We start from the raw sequence: 20019 nt of genomic DNA on the forward strand, positions 1-20019 counted from the left end.
AGGCAAGTTAAATCTGATGCTGTATTTCTCAAAGCTTTTTTTTTTTTCCACTGAGTTTTTATATCCAGAAGTTCGAATTTCAGAACTGGACTCATTTCAGAACAGGGAAGAATAGTCTGTAGACTTCTTTCTTTAAGAACCATGCAAGCAAAATCATGTCTGTGATTTTGACAACTTTAGAGTTTTAACTAGAAGATGGAAATTAAAGTTAAAAATAAGAGGCCACAGTAGTGAGTTTAAAATACGCTCCAGACAGGCTTTGAATATCTTCCACCTTCATTGCATATTCTTTCAAGTCCTGAATTCTCAGGGCACCATGTACCCCTCTACTGAAAGAAGCTGATGTGAGACAGGATTATGATGCAACTGTCAGAATGTGAAAACACAGGGTTTTTTAAAAAGTTATTATTCATGTACTTTAGATTTAGTCCTCAGATTACAGAACTTTAAATGTCACCTTCAATTCAAATATAAAGTTCGAGACCACTAACATTTTAAATAGAGAATATATATCATTGAGCAAGAGTCTCCTGAAACATTGTGACAACGTGATGCACTGGGTGGCAATACATTTAGGATTGTTAACATAGAATACTCTACTCGATTCAGACTTATAAAAATACATATTTTACATAAATTATGCTTTGCACAGTAAATTAATATTTATCACATCCCTTGATCTTGGCATAATGTTGTTTTGAAGGAATAGAATTAGATGTGTGCAAATGAATTGTGCTCATCATAAATGTCAACTCGATTTTTTTTTTTTCACTTTTTGGGTATTCATATGCACAAAAGTAAATTTCCTTCCCATATTTTATATGGTCTGCTATGGAAAGGAGCCTACTGTTTAATCTACCCGGCCTCTCCTATAACATGCACACCTCGAGCAAGCCACTTTCCCAGGCAAAGAGAAGAAATCTATCCTTCTGTCAATTTTCTCGATGAGAATCTATTTTGAGTGATGAATCTTTGAGAACCCTGTAAGCACCTGTAGGACAATTTCTCCCACTGCTCACAGAAGAGGGAGTTGATGCTGAGGTAGCTACTGTTTGTTTATAGCTGAAGGTGATAAGCTTTTTGTTATGGCACAGAATGTACCCAAGTGACACTGCCTGCTGTGTCCCTTTGAGAGTTACACCTAGGACGGGTTACAAAGATAAAGGATCCCTGTGAACATGAGCTCCATTATGTGTGGAACAAATTCTCTCTATTCCTGAGGGACCCATTCGATTCAATTTTATAGATTTTCCACGGAATTTCACATGTGAACTAATGACCTAAAAGAACCAACACTGAAGGGAAAGAAGATAAATCGCTTGTAATCAGAAGGACTTTGAGTGTGCCCACTGTCATCTAAGTGAGACACCAGACTACTCCTCAGGTACTCTTTGCCCAACTGTGCTCCTCTTTCTGTGATATAAGCCTTCCTAAAGCAGTATAAAAAAGGAAATCCCATGGCACTGTGTCAAGGCACACTCAAATAAGGTTTTTCACACCCAGGCAAAAATGTTAAACTTCTGCACACAGGGGTTCTTGGTAAATTCCACATCTGAATTCAGGGTATCAACTTGGTAACAAGATCATCCGATTTTGAAAATAAGTGCCACAGGCATATCAGGGATCAAGCCCTTAGCTGCATTCTCCGAATGGTCCCTTCATGAAGTTGGTGCTGTCATTCCAACCATCGTGGTCTTTTTCAGCAGCGGAAAGGGGCTATACTACCAGTGGCAAGATTATAAGCTTTGCAGGGCACACATCCATCCGCATTAAATTAAATACACTGAACAATCAAAAAAACAAATCTACATTACCGACCATGAAGGTGTAATTTTCTACATTTCGCCCTGGAAAAAATTGGGGCTTTTACTCTAAATCAGTTAGCAGGTTGGGACGGAGCTTTCACTGTATAATATTCCAGTCGTTAGACAAATCACTTCATCTTAAATGGGACCCTTGTTCTTACCTCCAAACTAATAAAGTGGTTGAAACTTTTATATAAGATTATACATAGGACAACTTGTTCCCTTTTGGCTAAATCTAGGATGCTCAAAACATACACTGAGCTGAAATACCTCTAAACATACACGCCCCTTCCTGGGGATGATGAAGATGCTGAAATGGTCAGTCATGAAAGACCATCAGCTGCGTCCTTTCTGTGTGAAGCAGATCAATCTAATCTTAGCTCATTTTTACTCAAAGGGCTTTAAGGAAGAAAAAAAAAAAAAGAAGTTTTAGTAAACTTTTAATTAATTCATTTATCTTTAAGGAATTCAATTCTTTAGAAGAGCATGACCTCCAATATTTTGCACCTGTCTACTACTCCATTTCTTTTGCCCCATATATGACATTAAAAGACCCAGGAAGACTCTGTCCAGTGGATTTCTCCTTAGAAGAAGCATCTTACCTTGCATGAAGAAGGAGCTGGGGAAAGTGCTGGCTGCTGGTTTTGACGAAGGATAGCCTGGCGAGTCCCTATTGTAGTCGGCAGTGCTTGCTGATGGAGCATAGACCTGAGGAAGGAGAACCAATTCAATTTTGCTTTCTGCACCGACCAAAGCATCTCAAGGTCCATTATTTTGTAAGAAGCAGGTACCAAATGCTAAATTTCTACTCAATCCAGTCTAAATCTGATCAAACCCTAGAAATACTGCCCCTTTCAGAACACAGCAAAACAAAAAATGCTCAGTATATTTGTGTGAGTGGGAAAAAACCAGGTATGCTATTTTCCAGTTATAGACAAGAATACTGCAAACCATGTCTAGTTGTAAACATACAACATAATCCTTACAGGGTAAGGGTAGTCCTGGGAGTCTAAGCATCCCTTGTCCCCCTTTTTTTCTTTAAACACAGACAGTCCATGAGCATGTGAAAGGGGAAAACAGAAAGGTATACAACAAGCCTCTTCCAAAAGGTAGTTTTTACTCTATCCTTCCATTAAAAATTTCACTATGAGAGATGAGAGAGAGAGAGAGAAAGGACATGAATGAACTATCCAGACCACAGAAAACGAAATATATTTTGAAATATTAAATTCCCATAGTGTCAGCTTTTTGCAGAGATGCATCAAAAAGGCCATTAAAAGTCTGGATCTAGATAAGACCACCAACAATCAGTTTGTGCACAGGAAAGGAGGAGATCTCCTTTTTAGTGCTTGTTATATTTGCGTGTACAATAAACTTAAAAAGTGTGCCAAAAACCTAATTCACTTACATTTGTTTACTAATACTCATGAGATTTGGGGAAGCAGTTCTTTATAAAAATAGCCTGCATATTTTCTTGTTTATGTTTCCTTTAAACAGGACAGAATAGTAGAAAGGCATAAATTCATAAGGTATAGTTTAACTTTAATTCATTTTCCCCCTTGCCTTTTCTGCTAAATGTAATTTTTTTTTTTAATCTCCTCTTTCTTTTTGCTCTAGAAGTTCTTCTCTCCAGATGGTCGGAAAGAATGAAACACTGTCATCCTCTTGATGAAAATGGATACCTTCCTGCCTCCATTTTGAAGCAGGCAGCGGCTCACAAAATTGGCAGTGAGCCTACAGTGATATTCATAGGTCACAGGAAAAGGAAAGGAAATTCACCAATAAAGAGGCAACTGCAGAGTTACCAAAAAATGACTGCCCCCCCCTTTTTCTTAACCAGCACACAGCGAATAAACACCCGAAGAAAAATTACATAATTGCCCTTAGAACACCATGAATCACAAACTAAGCATTAACACAAGGTTTAGAATTTCACAAAGGATAGGTCCACAGAGACAGATGTGAGAAAATACGCGTACACATCCATACATCAAATAAATGCTACATATGCCCCACAGTGCCCTTGAAAATGGGGAGGTCCTGGAGATTAAACAAAATAAAAACAAACCAGAAGACTTGTCCACTCACGTTTTAGAAAACAGGGATTTTTCCTAAGTCACAGAGGTATATAAGCCCTATGTTTCATAGGATTTTACTTTGTAATTTTTCTCACATTTTAAATGTATAAACAGTGATTTGCTTCTATTTCCACAGGGCTTACAATAAGAAAAGCATTTTTTAAAAAAAGTATCTTTAAGGAACAAAGAATAAAACTTAGGCCAGGAATCCAGAAATAAATAAACGTAAGTTCTGTCGACCAAATATCAGCATTTCCTTAAGAACTATAGAACTAACAGTTTGTGAAATACTACTACATGTATTTAGAAAAGGACTTGAGAATAGGGTAAAAAGATGAAAGAAACATCAACTTCTAGGAAAAGGGGAAACTGAAAATTAAACCATCTCATTTTAATGACAGAATGAACCCAATATGACTATAATATACTCGTATCTACATGCTCTTAGCCTAACAGCTATTTGGTCCCTCAGCAATAATACAAGCTAAATCTACGTATTACCTCCATATTTCAAAAACCAATACACATTTACTATAAAACTGAAAATAAACTCTGACCCACATTATTAAATCACCTTATGTTTTAAAACAATTGAAATAAGTTCTTTTATGATAATATATAGTTTAATTTTAATTACATATTCTACCACATTATCCTTAAACATGTATATTATTATGTCAGCACACCTTTTTTTTTTCCAATTTGAGTAGAATTACTTGACATTTCTTTTGGAAGATAAAGAAAGATCTTTTGTTAATTTTGGTTATTTATAAGGAGGCTACTTTGTGAATTATGATCAAGCTCAAATATTTAAGGGTAGGATCACTTACCCCAAATTCATAAATACTGCCTGCACGGAAAAGAGTATCTACAAGGTTAAAACTTCTTTAGGATATATTATACTATGCAATTTATTTTTCCGGTGTTGCAGCCAATTGGAGACTCTTGAGATAAGAGGAAAGTCTTTGTTAACAGGAAACGGACTACTGTTTATATTTATAAAAGGCAAATTCTGCATATTTTATAAATTTTCTTTACATTGTAATTTACAGATCAGGTACAATGTTACTCCCTTTCCATTTCTGCACTTCAAAAGATAGTTTTTAAGGTAAGCTCTCTATATTTTTGTTTACATAAATATTGCACAGAAGTATACTTTTTAAAAGTTAGAAGGAATCCATGAATTTATTTAGTTTAACCTCCCATATTTTAAATATAAGACAATTCAGAAATGGTGTGGTCAAGGCTACTTGCTCAAGATACGTGAAAACTACCCATTGCTTTTTATCCTTCACCATTTGATAGGTACTTTCTTTCAAAATGGTGTTGGAGGTATATTAGGAAGACAGCGCTCATAATGTTCGTACTTTGGTTTATCTTTAATAACCCGGATGACCAGTGAGCTGCTTCATTATTTTTACTTCGGTGAACTATTTTGCCAATTTTTCAATCAAAAGACTTCAAAGTCTGGGTTTCAGTAAGGTATTTAATTGTGATACTAAATAAGGAAAACATCTATTTAGTTTTAATTACTATTATTCTAGACATACACAAGGGTACTTCAAAAATTATAGAGATTACTAACATAATTGTTAAATAAAATAAGCTTTTAATTTAATTAACAGAACCATAACAAACATCCCAGGTCTCTTCAAATAGTTGAAATGGTTTTTAATGACTAACACCAAAAATCAATCCAAACTAAAATGAAATAAAAATCCCAAACTCTAGTACAAGTGACCCCAACAATTAAATATGAGGAAAATCTAACGGGAAACAAAAATCTACACTTACACTTTTCTCCAGTAAGGTGGCTTAGATCAAGGTGACTGCTGGCATTCTGATTTGTCCCACAAGAGTAACAAAAGAAGTGTGAAATTTTTGTTGCCAACTTGGAAATGGGGAAACTTGGCTGAAGCTCACAGGTCACAGCTCTTTTACTGAATTATTTGTTGAGTAAAAGCTTCATGGAAAACTAATTGCACAGTATATTTAATATTCAAAATTAGCACCATTATCTTTGCTCTTACAATCCCGAATATAAAACAAAATCATATATATAGAAATTATGAGTTTAACAAAGCTCTCTAAATAACACAAAACCTTGAACTGATAAAAGTAAAAAATGTTTTCATTTTACAGATTTGGTCTTTGTTGTAATTTGAGAAATATTATGGAGCATTACTGTTCCATTCAACATTCTCAACTATCCTTTCTGCAGTCATCAAAGAAACAACACTGTAAGTTCTTATAAACAGATGCTTTGATTTTTATTGGTCGTGGCATACCAGTCTCACTTATGGAGATTAAAAAATAACAAAAATTACCATTTGCTTAGGGCCTCTCGTGGAATACCTTTTGTGGCAGGAGTTCCACGTACATTATTCCTAATCTTCATAATGATCACACAGGTGAATAATATTATCATTCCTGTTTCCCGAAGCTGAAGTATCGTAGAGGTCAAATGTATTGGCCCAAACCAGCCAGGGTCTGACAGCGAGTTCCACCATTTACTAGCTTAGGCAACCTTGCACCTGTCATCACTTCTAAACTCTCTGGTCTTCTGATTCCTTCCTGTAGAATGGGAATGACAATGTCCAAATGCAAAGTTCTTGTGAGAATTAAATGATATAATGTGTATTAATGTGTATAAAGCAACTAGAATGGTAGCTGGCACATAGTGAGTAGGCAAAAACCAGGCATCAGTGCTAATGTCATGCTGCTCTTGTTTTTATCATCTTGACAGATGTGACTCAGGAAGGTTAAGCCACTTCTCCACATTAAAAATTGTCCCAGTGTAAAGCAAGGATTTGAAGAGTTCATCAAAGTCTATGTTCTTTCCATTAAAAAAAAAATTCTTTGCTCTTAAAAGGTCAAAAAGTAAAGACATTTTTTTCTATCTACAAGAGGCTATATATATTGGTCGTAGTTTATAGAAACAGTCTTGTGGGGTCTTATAATTACCTTTTAAGAAAATAAAACATCATAAGGCATGTTTATGGTGAAGCCACATATATGTTAAGTAACCTGCTTCTTGAAGTGGAAAACTTACCTCCGAGAGAATACAGAGAAGTGGCTTCAGATCACATATCACGACTGTCACTATGTGGGGTTGGGTGATAGCCACTGGACTGTATGGGAGAACTTTACCATTCCTTAACATTACCACCCCTTTGTGATTCTGTAAGTACCATGTAAATATATGATTTCCAAAGAGAAACAGTTCAGAGTAACTGAAACATTGTAATTGAGGCTTTCAGACCCTTAAAGAGAGCTGCTGTATGATCCGTGATGAGCAGAAAATAGCCAAGCACGATTATGCCACAGACAGCGACAGCCAAGAGCTGGCTAGGCTCACCCAGGACCTCAGACCTTGGGAAATTTCACAAACATTCTCAACTGTGTCTGTTAAACACTCAAATACTGAGAGTTCATCGTGTGCCACTGAAGTCCACAAGCCCAGGCATAGGCTCTAATGCCTCCCGGCGACTAATTGGGAAACATACTTGTAGGTGATGCATTTACTATTCAGGCAACTGGGCTGGACACCCAACTAGTATATTTCTTGAAGAACTTGGGTCTCAATAAGAAAAAACAATGACTCAGGGGCAGTGATAGCTCTACATTCAGAAGAGTTAAGATGGGCACTGTAATTGTTCTACGTGACCAAGTTAAAGGTATGTCACTAGTAGATCTATAAAGTGAGGGGGAAATGTACTTAGAGGAAACAACCTCCAGACAGTACACAGACAGATATGGCAGGGCTGTTGAGATTACCCAGTCCTGAAGTCATACCATGACTGGGTTCAAATTCCAGCTCTCAAATTCATTGTGAGGACATAATAAAACAATTTATGTCTCGTAGTCTCAGTTTCCTCATCTGTCAAACGAGGTTACTCTTGTCGTGTTGATTAAAGATAATCTACATCAAGTATAATTCCTAATCTGTCATGTGTACTTAATAAATGGTATTTATAACTTGCTGTAAAAGCTGCCCATTGCTTATAATTATTTTTAATGTGTCTAGAAAGGTGTTGTCTAATATGGTAGCCATTAGTAAGTAATATGTGGCTATTTGAATTAAACTTAACAAAAATGAAATAAAATGAAATATTCAGACCCTCAGTCACACTAGCCACATTTCAAATGCTCAGTAGCCACACAACACTACCACTGGTTTCCATACTGGATATCACCAACATAGAACCTTCCCACCACTGCACAAAGTTCTTTCGGACAGCACTAGTGTAGTCATGCTCTTCTGTGAGCAGTCCTACTGGGGGCCACGGTTGCCTTCCACTGTTAAGACAGCTATCACAATAAAGCATGCTCGTCTAAGACCTGCTTTTCCCGCCAGGCTTGGAAAGCAGGAACACTTCTGGCAGGCTAACAGGAGAGGCAAATCCTACAAATCTCTAGTACCTGGCATACAAATGGTGTTCAATAAATGTTGATTTTATTGAAGGCGGGACATCGAGGTTTTAGTTTATTATTTTTAGAGGACTGTGTACTATTACATATTTCTTAAAGTCATTTTTTAAAACCATCTGCCAAAATTCTTCCAAGTTGTGCCGAGTGATAGACTATGAAGGAATATCTGTGAACCCAGGTTTCTGGGTATGTAGGAAGTAAAAGTAAGAAACCCTAAAACTGCAATTTGGTCCTTGGCCCCTGGTGTTTTTGACAAAAGAATTACACTTAGACATGGTGTGATCACTTTTTTTAGACAATAAAAACTGAACAGATTTTTAACTTGTTCTGATGTTTTCACATTATCGGTAATTGGGTCCTTCTATTTATACTCTGTGTTTTTATTATTATTTTTCTTTTTTAAAACAAATCTTTTTATGTCACTTCTTTACAGATGCTCCTTTCTCTTTTCATGCTACTTCTACACCCGCTGTCCTCTGTCCTGCCTCTTGGCATCGTACTTTTAAAGCTCAAATGAGTCCAACCTCATTTTGTAAATGAGCAAAAAGAAGAGGTTAAAAGGACTTACACATGGGCCCGGACAGAGCCCAGGCTCCTGACTTCTCATCCAGTCCTCTTGGCATTCTCCTGTCTAAAGTCTGTCCTAACTTCCTAACTGAAAGAGTCTAATGAGCAGTCACACAGCATGAAAGGTTAATAAACAGATTCATGTAACACAGTTGAGTAACGTGTTGTAAGGTGTAAAGGCAGTTAATCATGCTCAGAGGGATATAAAAGTTCCAGTGAATGGTCCAAAAGAGCAAAAAACCAAAAACCAAAACAAAAGCAAACTACAGAAATACCATTCATCTGATATATTCTCAGTATATGTTATCAAGTGAAAGAATATTTACTAATGGAAGAAGAATCCTCCCGCACTTCCAAATGATAGTTAAAGGCCAATCTGCATTTTCATCACATAAATAGGAAATACGTTTAGAGATAACACACAAATGTCTGCAGTATAATGACAAATCGAGGGATATTTACTATAAGTGGAGAAATCTCATAGGTGCTGTGAAAATTGTGAAGCTTTTATTTCCATCTAAACTACTTGAAGCTTTTAAAGAAATTAACCAAGTAGTTCTAAGTGCCCTATAACAATTCACAGTAGAAGAGTTTTACTCCCTAAACCATCTTTACTGGTAGTCTGAAAAAAAAAAAAAAAAGAATACTTCACAACTATCTGAACATGTGTAAAATGTCCCTATCATTCATGTGTATGATATTCATATTTTATTCCTACTAATTGAGCAACGGTCCATCTTCACTCTACCAGGTGCCATCACAAAAATATATGAAATAAGCACATATTTTCCCCAAAAGAAATTCCCTGAACATGTTAATATATTTAGAACACAAATCATTTTAAACATCCATCCATCCACCCCATCACAAATATCACATAAAATTTCCCCCTTCTAAATATCAGCTGAGTCTTGATTATCCATGTGTGAGTAAATTAAACCTGAAGCTAAATCCTTTATGTGGGTTTCAGACAAGAGTTTTTTCCTTCTCACCCAACAAATTTCCTTTTCCATGGGAAGAAGTAGCAAAGTTGTAAGAACTGGAATTGTTTATGTCTTTATCGATCCAGTTACAGAACTGAAAAATACCAAGAGGATCCCAAAGAAGGGAACAGGAGAAAGGACGTACCAGAGCTATCCGCACCCATCAGGAGTCACCTGAGCACGCAGGGACGGACACATGCAGCCCCTACACTTCTCCATCAGTGCACTCAGCCTGTCCAGTGATGAGACTAAAACAAGTGAGCTGCACTGATTACTAAGTGGGGGGCTTCTGTGTGCAAAGACACCAAGGGTTACGAAAACCCTGGCGTTCTTTATGGAGCTCTTTTCAGCTCTCCCCTGTTCTTTCTTCCCTTCAAATAAAAAGCAAGATATTTCTCTTGTTTTTTAAATAGCTAGCTACATTTGATTTACCTGCTCTAAATCATATTTCACACTCTAAATAAAAATGAGTCTGTGTAGCCTTTGACATGTATAGAAATTCACAAGGGAAAAAACCCTGCATTAATTAAAAAAAAAAAAAAAACTTATGAGAACTACTATTAATTATAGAACAATAATATTACAATTTAAATCCACATAATGGCCCGTTATTTTGCAAGTATTTTCAATATGTTAACATTGTAACCCTGAGGTAGCAAGTCTGCCAGAAGAGATGTGACTGGGCTCACTCTGCTATGATATCATATATATGGTATCACAGATACGGAACATTTGAGATTTTGAGCTATTTTTACATACTACCCAATTGAATTCCTACAGCCATCTCAGTGAGGTATGTCAGGGATTACCGATGAGAAACAAAGAAAAGAAGCAATTTATTACGGTATCATAGCTTAACTATCTCCACAACTGGAAATGGACCTTGTCCCAATGCCTGCTACACCCCAAAGTCTTGTCCCAGTTGGCAGGACAAAATGACAATGATAAGACTAGCTAACACTTTACTTACGATACACCAGATTCTATTCCAGCCAAATTGTACTTACAATCATCCTGTCTTTACGCTAACCCTGTCGTTTCATTATCATCCCAATTTTATAGCTAAGGAATCAGAGGCACAGAGAAGTTAAGTAACTTGCTTCAAGTCACACAGCTAATTAAGTGGCAAAATTGAAATTCTAACTCTTGTAGAGGGCTGGCCGGTTAGCTCAGCTGGTTAGAGCACAACCTTTTAACAAGTCATGAGTTTGAATCCCCAGACCTGTCAGTTGCCCCCCCCAAAATAATAATAATAATAGTAGTAATCATGTAGTCTTGTTTCAGACTCTGAATTGATATCTTGATAGCTAAGAATTCTCTCCAGGGTGTTCATGAACTCCTATCAAAACCCAGCTTTGTAGAGTCCTGGGTCCCATACACTGCCTGGCCATTTAACAGCCAAGGGCCCAAGAATGCTGCTTTGCTCAAAGAAAAAACAAGATGATCTGAGTCTGTGTGTTGCTACAAGAAGGAGGACCATTCATCTGTCTTCCAGACATAAAGCTGAGCAGAGAAACAGCAGGTATTAATAAACTTTAATGGTTCTAGAGACAGAGGGAGGATAAGTAATCTGTTGAGAGTTACTGGGGTTTAGCAGTGAAACCAGACCCACAACTAAATACTCGGACACTAAACTGATTTAAAAAAAAAAACAAAAAAACAACCCCACCCCCCCCATATTACCTAAAGCATGAAAGTGAAGTGTGAATACAGTCTTGTCTATGTGTACTAGCCTCTGGCTCCAAATACTTCTTTGTGTTTTTACACCTGCATTTCTCTTGCTCTTGGCACTGGGCAGACACTGTGTGTTTGCTATTACTTTCAATGTGGTGTATCACAGGAGTGCCCGCTGCCAACATTATGAGTACCTTGGCCCCAAAGGAGAGTGCCTTAAACTGATTAAGTTACACCTGGCTAAAGATCTCTTGAAACACTTAATTGCATAAAATTTGGTCCAGGTGAAACCTGACTTCTTCTTGGTTACATTCCTTGTGTTACTTATTCACACGGGAGTTGGCTTGATCACCAGGCTCAGGATTGGCAAAGATAAAAAAGACTGGATGCTAAGCACATCACGGCTCTAAACACCTAAGTAAGTTGTTTTCAAGCTTTTTCTTATTGAATGCTCAATCAAAAATTAAAGGTAATGTTAAGAACTTGATGTATTATTTCTATTAATTATTACTACTTCTGGTTATCTTAAATCTTAAATAGATATAACTAAATTATTTATATCTCTGTTTACACCTAATACATCCAGTCTTGATTGTCCATTACTAATGGATCATCTCCCGCCTCAAAACTTTTTCTTCCTTTGCCAACCAATTGTTTGCTTTTTTATTTTAGATGGCAACTACTTTTTTGTTAGGAAGCGCTGGAACATCAAAATAATGTTGGCTTTATCTGCCAAAAAACAGCTTTGTGACCTCCAAAGGCATTGTTTTATCAATTAAATGAGGGTAGCAAGTCTTCTGGATGAAAACAAATTCCATGACTCTACAATAAAGACAGGAATTAATGTTAGCTTTACTCCAATGTTGATTACTGCTCTTTCTTCTAAACCCTGTTTATTGAACACTAAGAAGGCCTGCTAGGGATAGCCAACTGCAGAAACAAGGTTAAAAAAAGTATCTGCAGATGTGCTGTGTGTTTATGTGTGTGTACTACCTGGCGCAGAATAGGCTCAGTTACAAAATGCATGCATGCATAAATAAATAAACACACTACACACAAGATCGCAACATACACGTCAAACTAAGAATAACATCATAGCATAGAGAGTGAAACATTCATTCATTCTATTTCTGCCAAAATAGATTTTAGTACATTTCACTTCTCAATGTGTTTAGGGCTGAGCTTTCTTTAGAAGGTGGAGGAAATTACCTATAATGATTCACCTTTAAGGATTCTAAGAGTACCAGTCCCCACCCTTTTCCCTTTGAACCCCAGTCCACAGGTTGATGCCTGAAACCTACAGCTAGCATCCTTCACTGGAGTTAATAGGTGTGCCTCTTAAAAAGGGATTTAAGCCCAAATTAAGTTTAGGCACCCCTAAGGGAAACACTGCACCGCTGCAAACCTAACTCAAGGTACATTACTATGACAGGTAAAAGCCTGTATCCTTGGAAAATTTTCCACCGTCAAAACCCACCTTTCAACACATCTCGTATCACTCTCCAACTTTGGGAAATGCTGTTACAATGTATTAGCAGTTACTGCACCTCTATGTCTAGAGGTCTCAGATCCTTCCCCGAGAATTAATCTTTAGAAAGAAGGAGAGGAAAGGAGAGAAGTGTGAGAGTAGCAAGGGGAAGTTACGAGAAGGGAAAGCAGTGGAAAAGACAATGCTAATTACTGCAGGGTTTGAATTTGTGCACTTACGTGTGCTATTCCTCCTTCTCCCATCCCAAGTGTCTTTTGGGCTGAGTTTGTACATAGCAAGGACAGACGGCCAGCGAGCCATCACTCCTACACACCCGTTCCTTCCCAGGAAGCAAGAGGGATCCCAACGAAAGTTGTGTTGGACAAAAACAGAAAGTCACACTTTCAAAAGCAGAGACCCCAGAAAGAGTGAAAAAAGAGTGAGACCAAGATTCTGACAGACGCCGAAAAGACAACAGAAACACTCAAAGAAACAATTCACAAAAGTAAATGTGTACTTCTCTAGGTACATTCTTTGACTCTGAACTTACATAAAGGAAATTTGATAAAATTCTATGATTAACCTTTAGAAAAAGTTCCTGTCAACATAGTATTTTAAGTAACAAAAGACTTTTTGTATCCATTACCATATTTAATAATCATTTTAAGATAGGTTATCCAAGGGGCCAACCATCCCACCATCTCACACATTAGGAATTGACAGCTGGGAGAAGTGCCCTCCTGTCCCAGGAGTCACATGGCTGTATGAGGGCAGGAGTGGGGTCTTTTCACTTCCCATACCAGGTCAAAATTTTTAGCAGTTGATCAGAATATCCTTCCAAATCACCTATGGTCTAAGGAAGGGAGGTGGAGGTCAAATTTTGATATTAGTAAATGATATCTACTAATCCTCAGTAGAGTTATAAGTGAGCCTATGCTGAGCTTTGAAGCATCAAAGTTAATTCTGGGTGCCTCCAGCAGATGTCTTCATCTTCTGCCTACCATGCGAATCGCTATGAACAGTGACTTTCCAATCTGGTAAGGTTTTGAACAGGAATCACTACTACGGAATACTGTCAAACTATTACCTCATCTTCCCTTTCCCAAAGTGGGGAAAAAAGTACGAATTATCTTTTTTCTGTCAAAACATATGGCCCTAACTACTTTTAACTGAAAACAAAAGCATGAAAAAATTACCAAATGTGTGACTCCGTGGCACAGATTGAAATGAAAAAAATTAGGATGCAAATTGTCAAAGTCTATGTCCAATCAACTGCCTCTCACCTGTTACCCATTCAAATGCCTGCCCCTCCCCCATGCCCAGGGCAAACTTTTAGGTAAAATCAACCCATTTAACACAGAACAGAGCTTCTAGCTAGCACAAGGCTAGGTGCTTTGGTACATTACATATTAAGAAAAAAAAAAAAAAATCGGGCAGAATTTTCATTAGGACCTAGGGGGATTTAAGGTGTACAACAAGCAACCAGAAAATGTATAAAAGTGAGTAGTATTTTGTACAAACTATAGGTGTAGATGTATATACATGCAAAAGAAATGTAAGGGGAATTATCCCCTTAGGATAGAGTTATTCAAAAAACTTCTTAAAGGAGGTGACGTATTAATTAAAGAGGGCAATAATATTCCTAAAAAGGGACTATGCGACAGAAGAACAAGTGATTGACAATAATTAGTTCATGTCTTCAGGCACACTTGAAATGTAATTAAGTTGGCTTTCTCTAATATTTAAATATTAGGTATTTTTTCATTTGATCTAATTTTTCTAAATTTCAAAGATACATAACTTAAAGATCTGCTACTGCCTACCTCATATATTTTTCAGGAATAAGGAGGGTATAAATAAATGTAAACGGTAATAATTTCTTTAACAATAAAAATTACAGTAAGAATGCTTCTTTGATTTCTTTCCAAGAAATATAATCTTTGATAACTAATTTGCTTTGTTCAATAATTTTGAATTTTCAAAACAGAAACATAAAACCCAGATGATTGCTTAATATTATAAGGGAAGCAGTTTAAATTCTCAATATTGATGAAATTAATGAGAAAACATCTACAAGAAAAAGAACATATCCATTATCCACAGTAAAAGGTTCAGAATTAATTTTTCTTTTTCTCCTTGTTAAATTAGCACCTAGTGAGAAGGTAAGAGAAATAGGTAGAGAAGTTAAAAGAAGCAAGGGGTGTTTCCTTTTTTCTTTTTCCTGATGGAGAAACAGCCATTAAAATAGATAGTTCTCTGTTTACATAATTAGGAAACATTAGGCCCTCTGGAACTTCCTAATCTCTAGACAGACAGATAGATGGATGGATGATAGACAGACAGACATTGATATAAATGGATGTGCGAGTATATGTATGTGTATAGCGTGAGTGTGTATATCCAAGTTTGTGCATATGATCACATTAAAATTAAAGGTCTATAAAACAGAGTAGCAGGGGATAGAAAGGAACTGCTTAATGAGCACGGGTTTTTGGAGTGATGAAAATGTTTGGGGATGAGACAGATATGGTGGTCAACACTGTGAATGTACCAAATATCACTGACTTGTTCACTTCAAAATGGTTTATTTTATATTATGTGGATTTCACCTCAATTAAAAAAAAGTTAACAGACAGTAGCAGCCCCATAACATATATCCTTCAGAAAAACATAGTGAGGACCCAACAGTAGAGGGATGGTATTCCAGTAGTAGAGAGCACAGATGATAGGCCATGTTTCTTAAGCAGTAAGCCTTGTCATTAATTGCTAGATGGGAAATTTAGGTAAATAAGTCACTATTATTAGGAGAGGAGGCTGCCTTTCCACTGAAAATAAAAACTGCTCTTCAAAGTCACTTATTTATTAGCAAACTCAATATTCTTTCTTCTATCAAGAAAATGAACCTATGATTGTCCCCCATTGCCAAAATGTCTTAAGGGAACTAACCAGCTATAGATAATGGTATTTAATGTGCTTTAAAGAACAGGAGACCATCTTTTTAGATTCATTTCTATCACTAAGCAACTGACCACAGGTGGGTCACTTAACGTCTCAGTCTTATGCAAACCATTTTGAAAATGTAGATCATAACATTTGCCACTACCACAAGATAATGCAATGAGAAAACACCTTGAAAAAGTGGGAACCTCAAGGTATCTAATTTGTACAGCATGGCCAGCACCCTAATGAAGCTGCAAATCTTTTTCTAAAGGTCATGAGTCTCAGGTTTTTTTTTTTTTTTTAATCAAAAATTTCTTTATAAATTCTGGATAACTTATTCAGGTCTTTTCTCTGACGAGCCCAAAGAGGAATGTGTACTGGTGGTGTAATATGGACTGAGTAATTTGGGGAAAGGAATGAGTTCAGCCAGTTTTCACTGAATGTATTTATTTCATCTTCTAAACTTTCCCAGCACTTTACTTTAGAAATGTCTATTTTTTATGAATTATGCAGGTCTTAGCCCCAATAAAATACTATGGGCCTTGGGGGGTGGGGGGGGGCAAAGGTTGCAGCTTAGAGCACAGCCACCATGACGGCTTGCCCACCGTAGGTACGTAATAAATAGTTATTAAACAAATAAGCGAAACAGCCAAAGTAAAAGAGAACCAATCCTCTCCTTCACTTACAAATGTTTATGCAGTAGATTTTTAGTGGTGAAGAGCCTTAGAGAAGTATATTTCATGCACCTTTTGTCAGAAAAGCTGTTCTCTGAATCATGAATGGCTTCCTAAGGATATTGCATATAGGGGTGAACCTCTGGCCCTATACCAGGAAGATGTCACATGGAGATAATATAGAGGTGAGAGATTTCATGATGCAGTTCTACAGTTGTCCAGTCCAGCACTAGATGTGCAAAACTTCTCAAGTAGCTCAGCCACACAGAATTTATGAACATCTCTGACCTGCTATAGTTGGGCTATCTGTACCTCAGTTTCTGTGTCTAGATGTTAAAATTAAGATTGCATGAAACTTCCATAAACCAGAGGCTAACGGTAATTTTCCTCCTGAAGGCCAAAAAATTAAACAGAAGTCACAGGAAAATTAAGACCACGCACCACCTTTGATGGTGTTTCTAGTACAGTATTTACATGTGATGGGAACTCAAAAACAGGTTGGACGACTGATGAGGAGGCACAAAACAATACAAACCTCAACTGCATTCACCACTTGAAAAACTTTCCCTTCTCATGTGCCCATCTAACCTCCTGGTCCTTCATGGATGTGTTCAAGTCCCATGCCATCCAGTTGGCCTGTACTGCTCATCTGGCCCTTGCATGGGTTCTGTCTTGTGTTGCTATCTTCCATTTTATCTTTATGGTTTGTTTCCTCAAATATATTACAATGCCCTGGGGTGTGTATGTCTCATTCTTTTTTCCATCACTCTCTGTGTCTGGTAGATAAGATGCTTAATGCTCATTTTCTGGTGGTGATGAGGATGATGATGATGGAAAGTCATCCTGCAATGCCTGTTCTCCACCTCTTGACCTTCCTTCCACACCCACTATTTCAATGCAACTGCTCAGGAGCTCCCAGCAGATGCAAGCCAAATGTCACTTCTATCACTCAGTGACATCTGACACTGTTGACTATTTCCTCCTTCTAGCCAGATCTGCTTTTCTTGGCTTTTGTAACTCTAAGTTTTCCTGGTCCTCCTATCCCTCTGGACTTTTAAAACAGTTAGTTCTTGGGCATACCCATTTGAAAGACTCTTCGTTACATTCATGGTAAAATCTAAACTCCTTAATAAGGCACACAAGGCACTCTTTGATCTGGTCATTGTCTATCTCTTCAGTGTCATCTTTTACTATTATCCTCCTGCACCATGAGTTCCAGCCATCCCTAACTACTTGCAAGTCAATGGATATGCCATGCCCTCCCTTGCTTCCAGTTATTATTACCCTTTCATTTTGCTGGCTTACTTCCTATTCATTCTTGGACCTCACTTCCTCCAAGACCAAATGTGTGATGGGCACCCTTCGTACGTCTGCTCTTAGCAGCCTGTACTCCCCGATCAATGCATCAGACTACACGTTAGTTGTCTGTTTACATGTCTCATGTCTGTCTTGTTCTAACCTGACTCATAACAGGCACTCAGTAAGTATTAGCTGAATTAACTCTCCTGTCAAGCTTCTTGCCACCATCTGAGTGAAGGAGTTAGGAAAAGTACATTACATTAAAGTGTTATTTTAAACAACAAAATAACTCCTCCCTAAATAGGAAAGATGAAATCTACTGCCTTTCTGAACTGATAATCTCAGGCGAGAGTGCTAGTCCAAAGAGCAGATATAGGATTTCATCCAAGCGCACGTCAATGACTTACCATCAGTATAGAAGCCTGAAGCTTGGCTATTTTTGTTCCCTAAAGTCCCTGGGTTCTGCTACTGTACTTAAAGCTAGATGCCGAGGAACAAGATATCAAGGAGAGCAGACATGAGAGCTCTAAGGGCTCTGCAACTGTCCCAGGATTTAGAATGCCTAATGTTAGCTCTTTTGGGTGCAATGTGGGAAAGAGAATAAACTTCCACGGCTTAGGTCAGGAATAAAAAAGAGCAGAGGCCCTGAAGTCAAGATCTGAGCCTGACAGTGTACGAGTGGCTCCCACTGTATTGCCAAGAGGGGGACGTATCGCTCATCTTCATCATGTTTTTACGGGTGGTGGTTTTTGGCTTCACTTTAATAGGCAGTATTGCCTTTGAGGCCAGTTTCTTAATAATGACAATTTTCTTCTTTCCATGCCAGTCACATGCCAGTATGACTGTTCCTTAGGTGAACCGATCTGTGGTATTTTCTAAAACATTCTGATGTGAACCAACTGGGTGAGAAAATGCTAAAATTTACATTTCCTTGAAATGTGATGCTTTTTTTGAGCTGCTAATTGGGAAAAAAAAAATTAAATTGGAAGTAAGTACATGTGGGGGTCGCACCAAAGGTGGCTCATATTTAGGCACATGGCAAACTTATTTGCCATTGAACTGAGAGGCTGATATTAGGAATGAGTAAGCCATGCCACGCTTTGTGTTTGCTCGATGTCTCATGCTACTTTTCCAGTGTCATGGGCTCAGCAAAACCCAAAACACATTTTCCCAGCACTTCTATTTTCAACCCATAATGTATTTCGAGAGAAGTTTGATTCATATGTTTCTGATTTATTTACATGCAAGTCATCAGAATGTTGTTTTGTACGAGCTATTTGATGTCCAGGAAGCCTGTTGAGACTTTCCTTTGAGGTTTTTTTCCCTTGGCATCAGGAAGCCATGATTTGCAAATAGTAAAAAAAGAAAAAAGCTCATTAGAATCTCTAATATTTTTTCCTCAAAGGTTCAAGTTTTGTTCAAAAGTTAGATCGCATCGTCTGGGTACAATTCTAATGTTGGTAGTCTTTGTATTTTCCTGCTCCTGATTGACACACTGCCCTTCTTGAAGTTAGTAATAACTTCCTTGTGGACATAAAAGTGCATATTTGTGACGTATGAATAACAAGAACAGATCTGTAAGAAAGGTGATGAGCTCTTCAAAGATTAAATGCATGTGTTGTGTATCTGGGGCCTACAAAGGGGGTCTCGGCATCAAGAGAGAGGAACATCATTAGCACCTTCTAAAAGAATCCTGTAAAATTAAGCACAATTTTTCAATCCATTCGGAATTTTGCAGGCACTTCCCCCCCTCAATTTAGAAAACTAACTCTCTGATTCAAATGTGGTCTGATGATTGTTTGCATACATTTAAAAAAATACCATAATATAATTTTGTAAATATTTCTCCATTTGTGAATAACTACAAACTAAATTTTAAAAAGAACACTAGGAATTTTTAGGGCTTCCAAGGACAGAGTCAGTTGGAGGATCCCTATATTCCAACTTTTGACAAGCTGGCTTTCCTTTTCTTTCATAAGGATTAAGACAGTATATATTAAGCACACGTAGGAGGGCTTTTCATCTTTTGGCATCATTGATGTCTTCACAAATTTGATCATTTAAAAAGATATATGGAATGTAGTAATATTTTAGAAGACT

At 37.4% G+C, this 20019-nt stretch overlaps 1 protein-coding gene across 6 annotated transcripts in view; it reads right to left on the reverse strand.

Moving 5' to 3' along the window:
- The window catches only part of TCF4 (transcription factor 4), a 341982-nt gene that overhangs the window by 48642 nt on the left and 273321 nt on the right, over positions 1–20019 (reverse strand). For all 6 annotated transcript variants that reach the window (XM_063076471.1, XM_063076472.1, XM_063076470.1 and 3 more), the window contains one exon: positions 2408–2513. In XM_063076471.1, the coding sequence (XP_062932541.1) occupies positions 2408–2513 (106 nt within the window). The remainder of the gene's footprint in view (positions 1–2407; positions 2514–20019) is intronic.

The sequence above is a fragment of the Cynocephalus volans genome, chromosome 13, assembly GCF_027409185.1.
Source record: "Cynocephalus volans isolate mCynVol1 chromosome 13, mCynVol1.pri, whole genome shotgun sequence".
Classification (NCBI taxonomy): domain Eukaryota; kingdom Metazoa; phylum Chordata; class Mammalia; order Dermoptera; family Cynocephalidae; genus Cynocephalus; species Cynocephalus volans.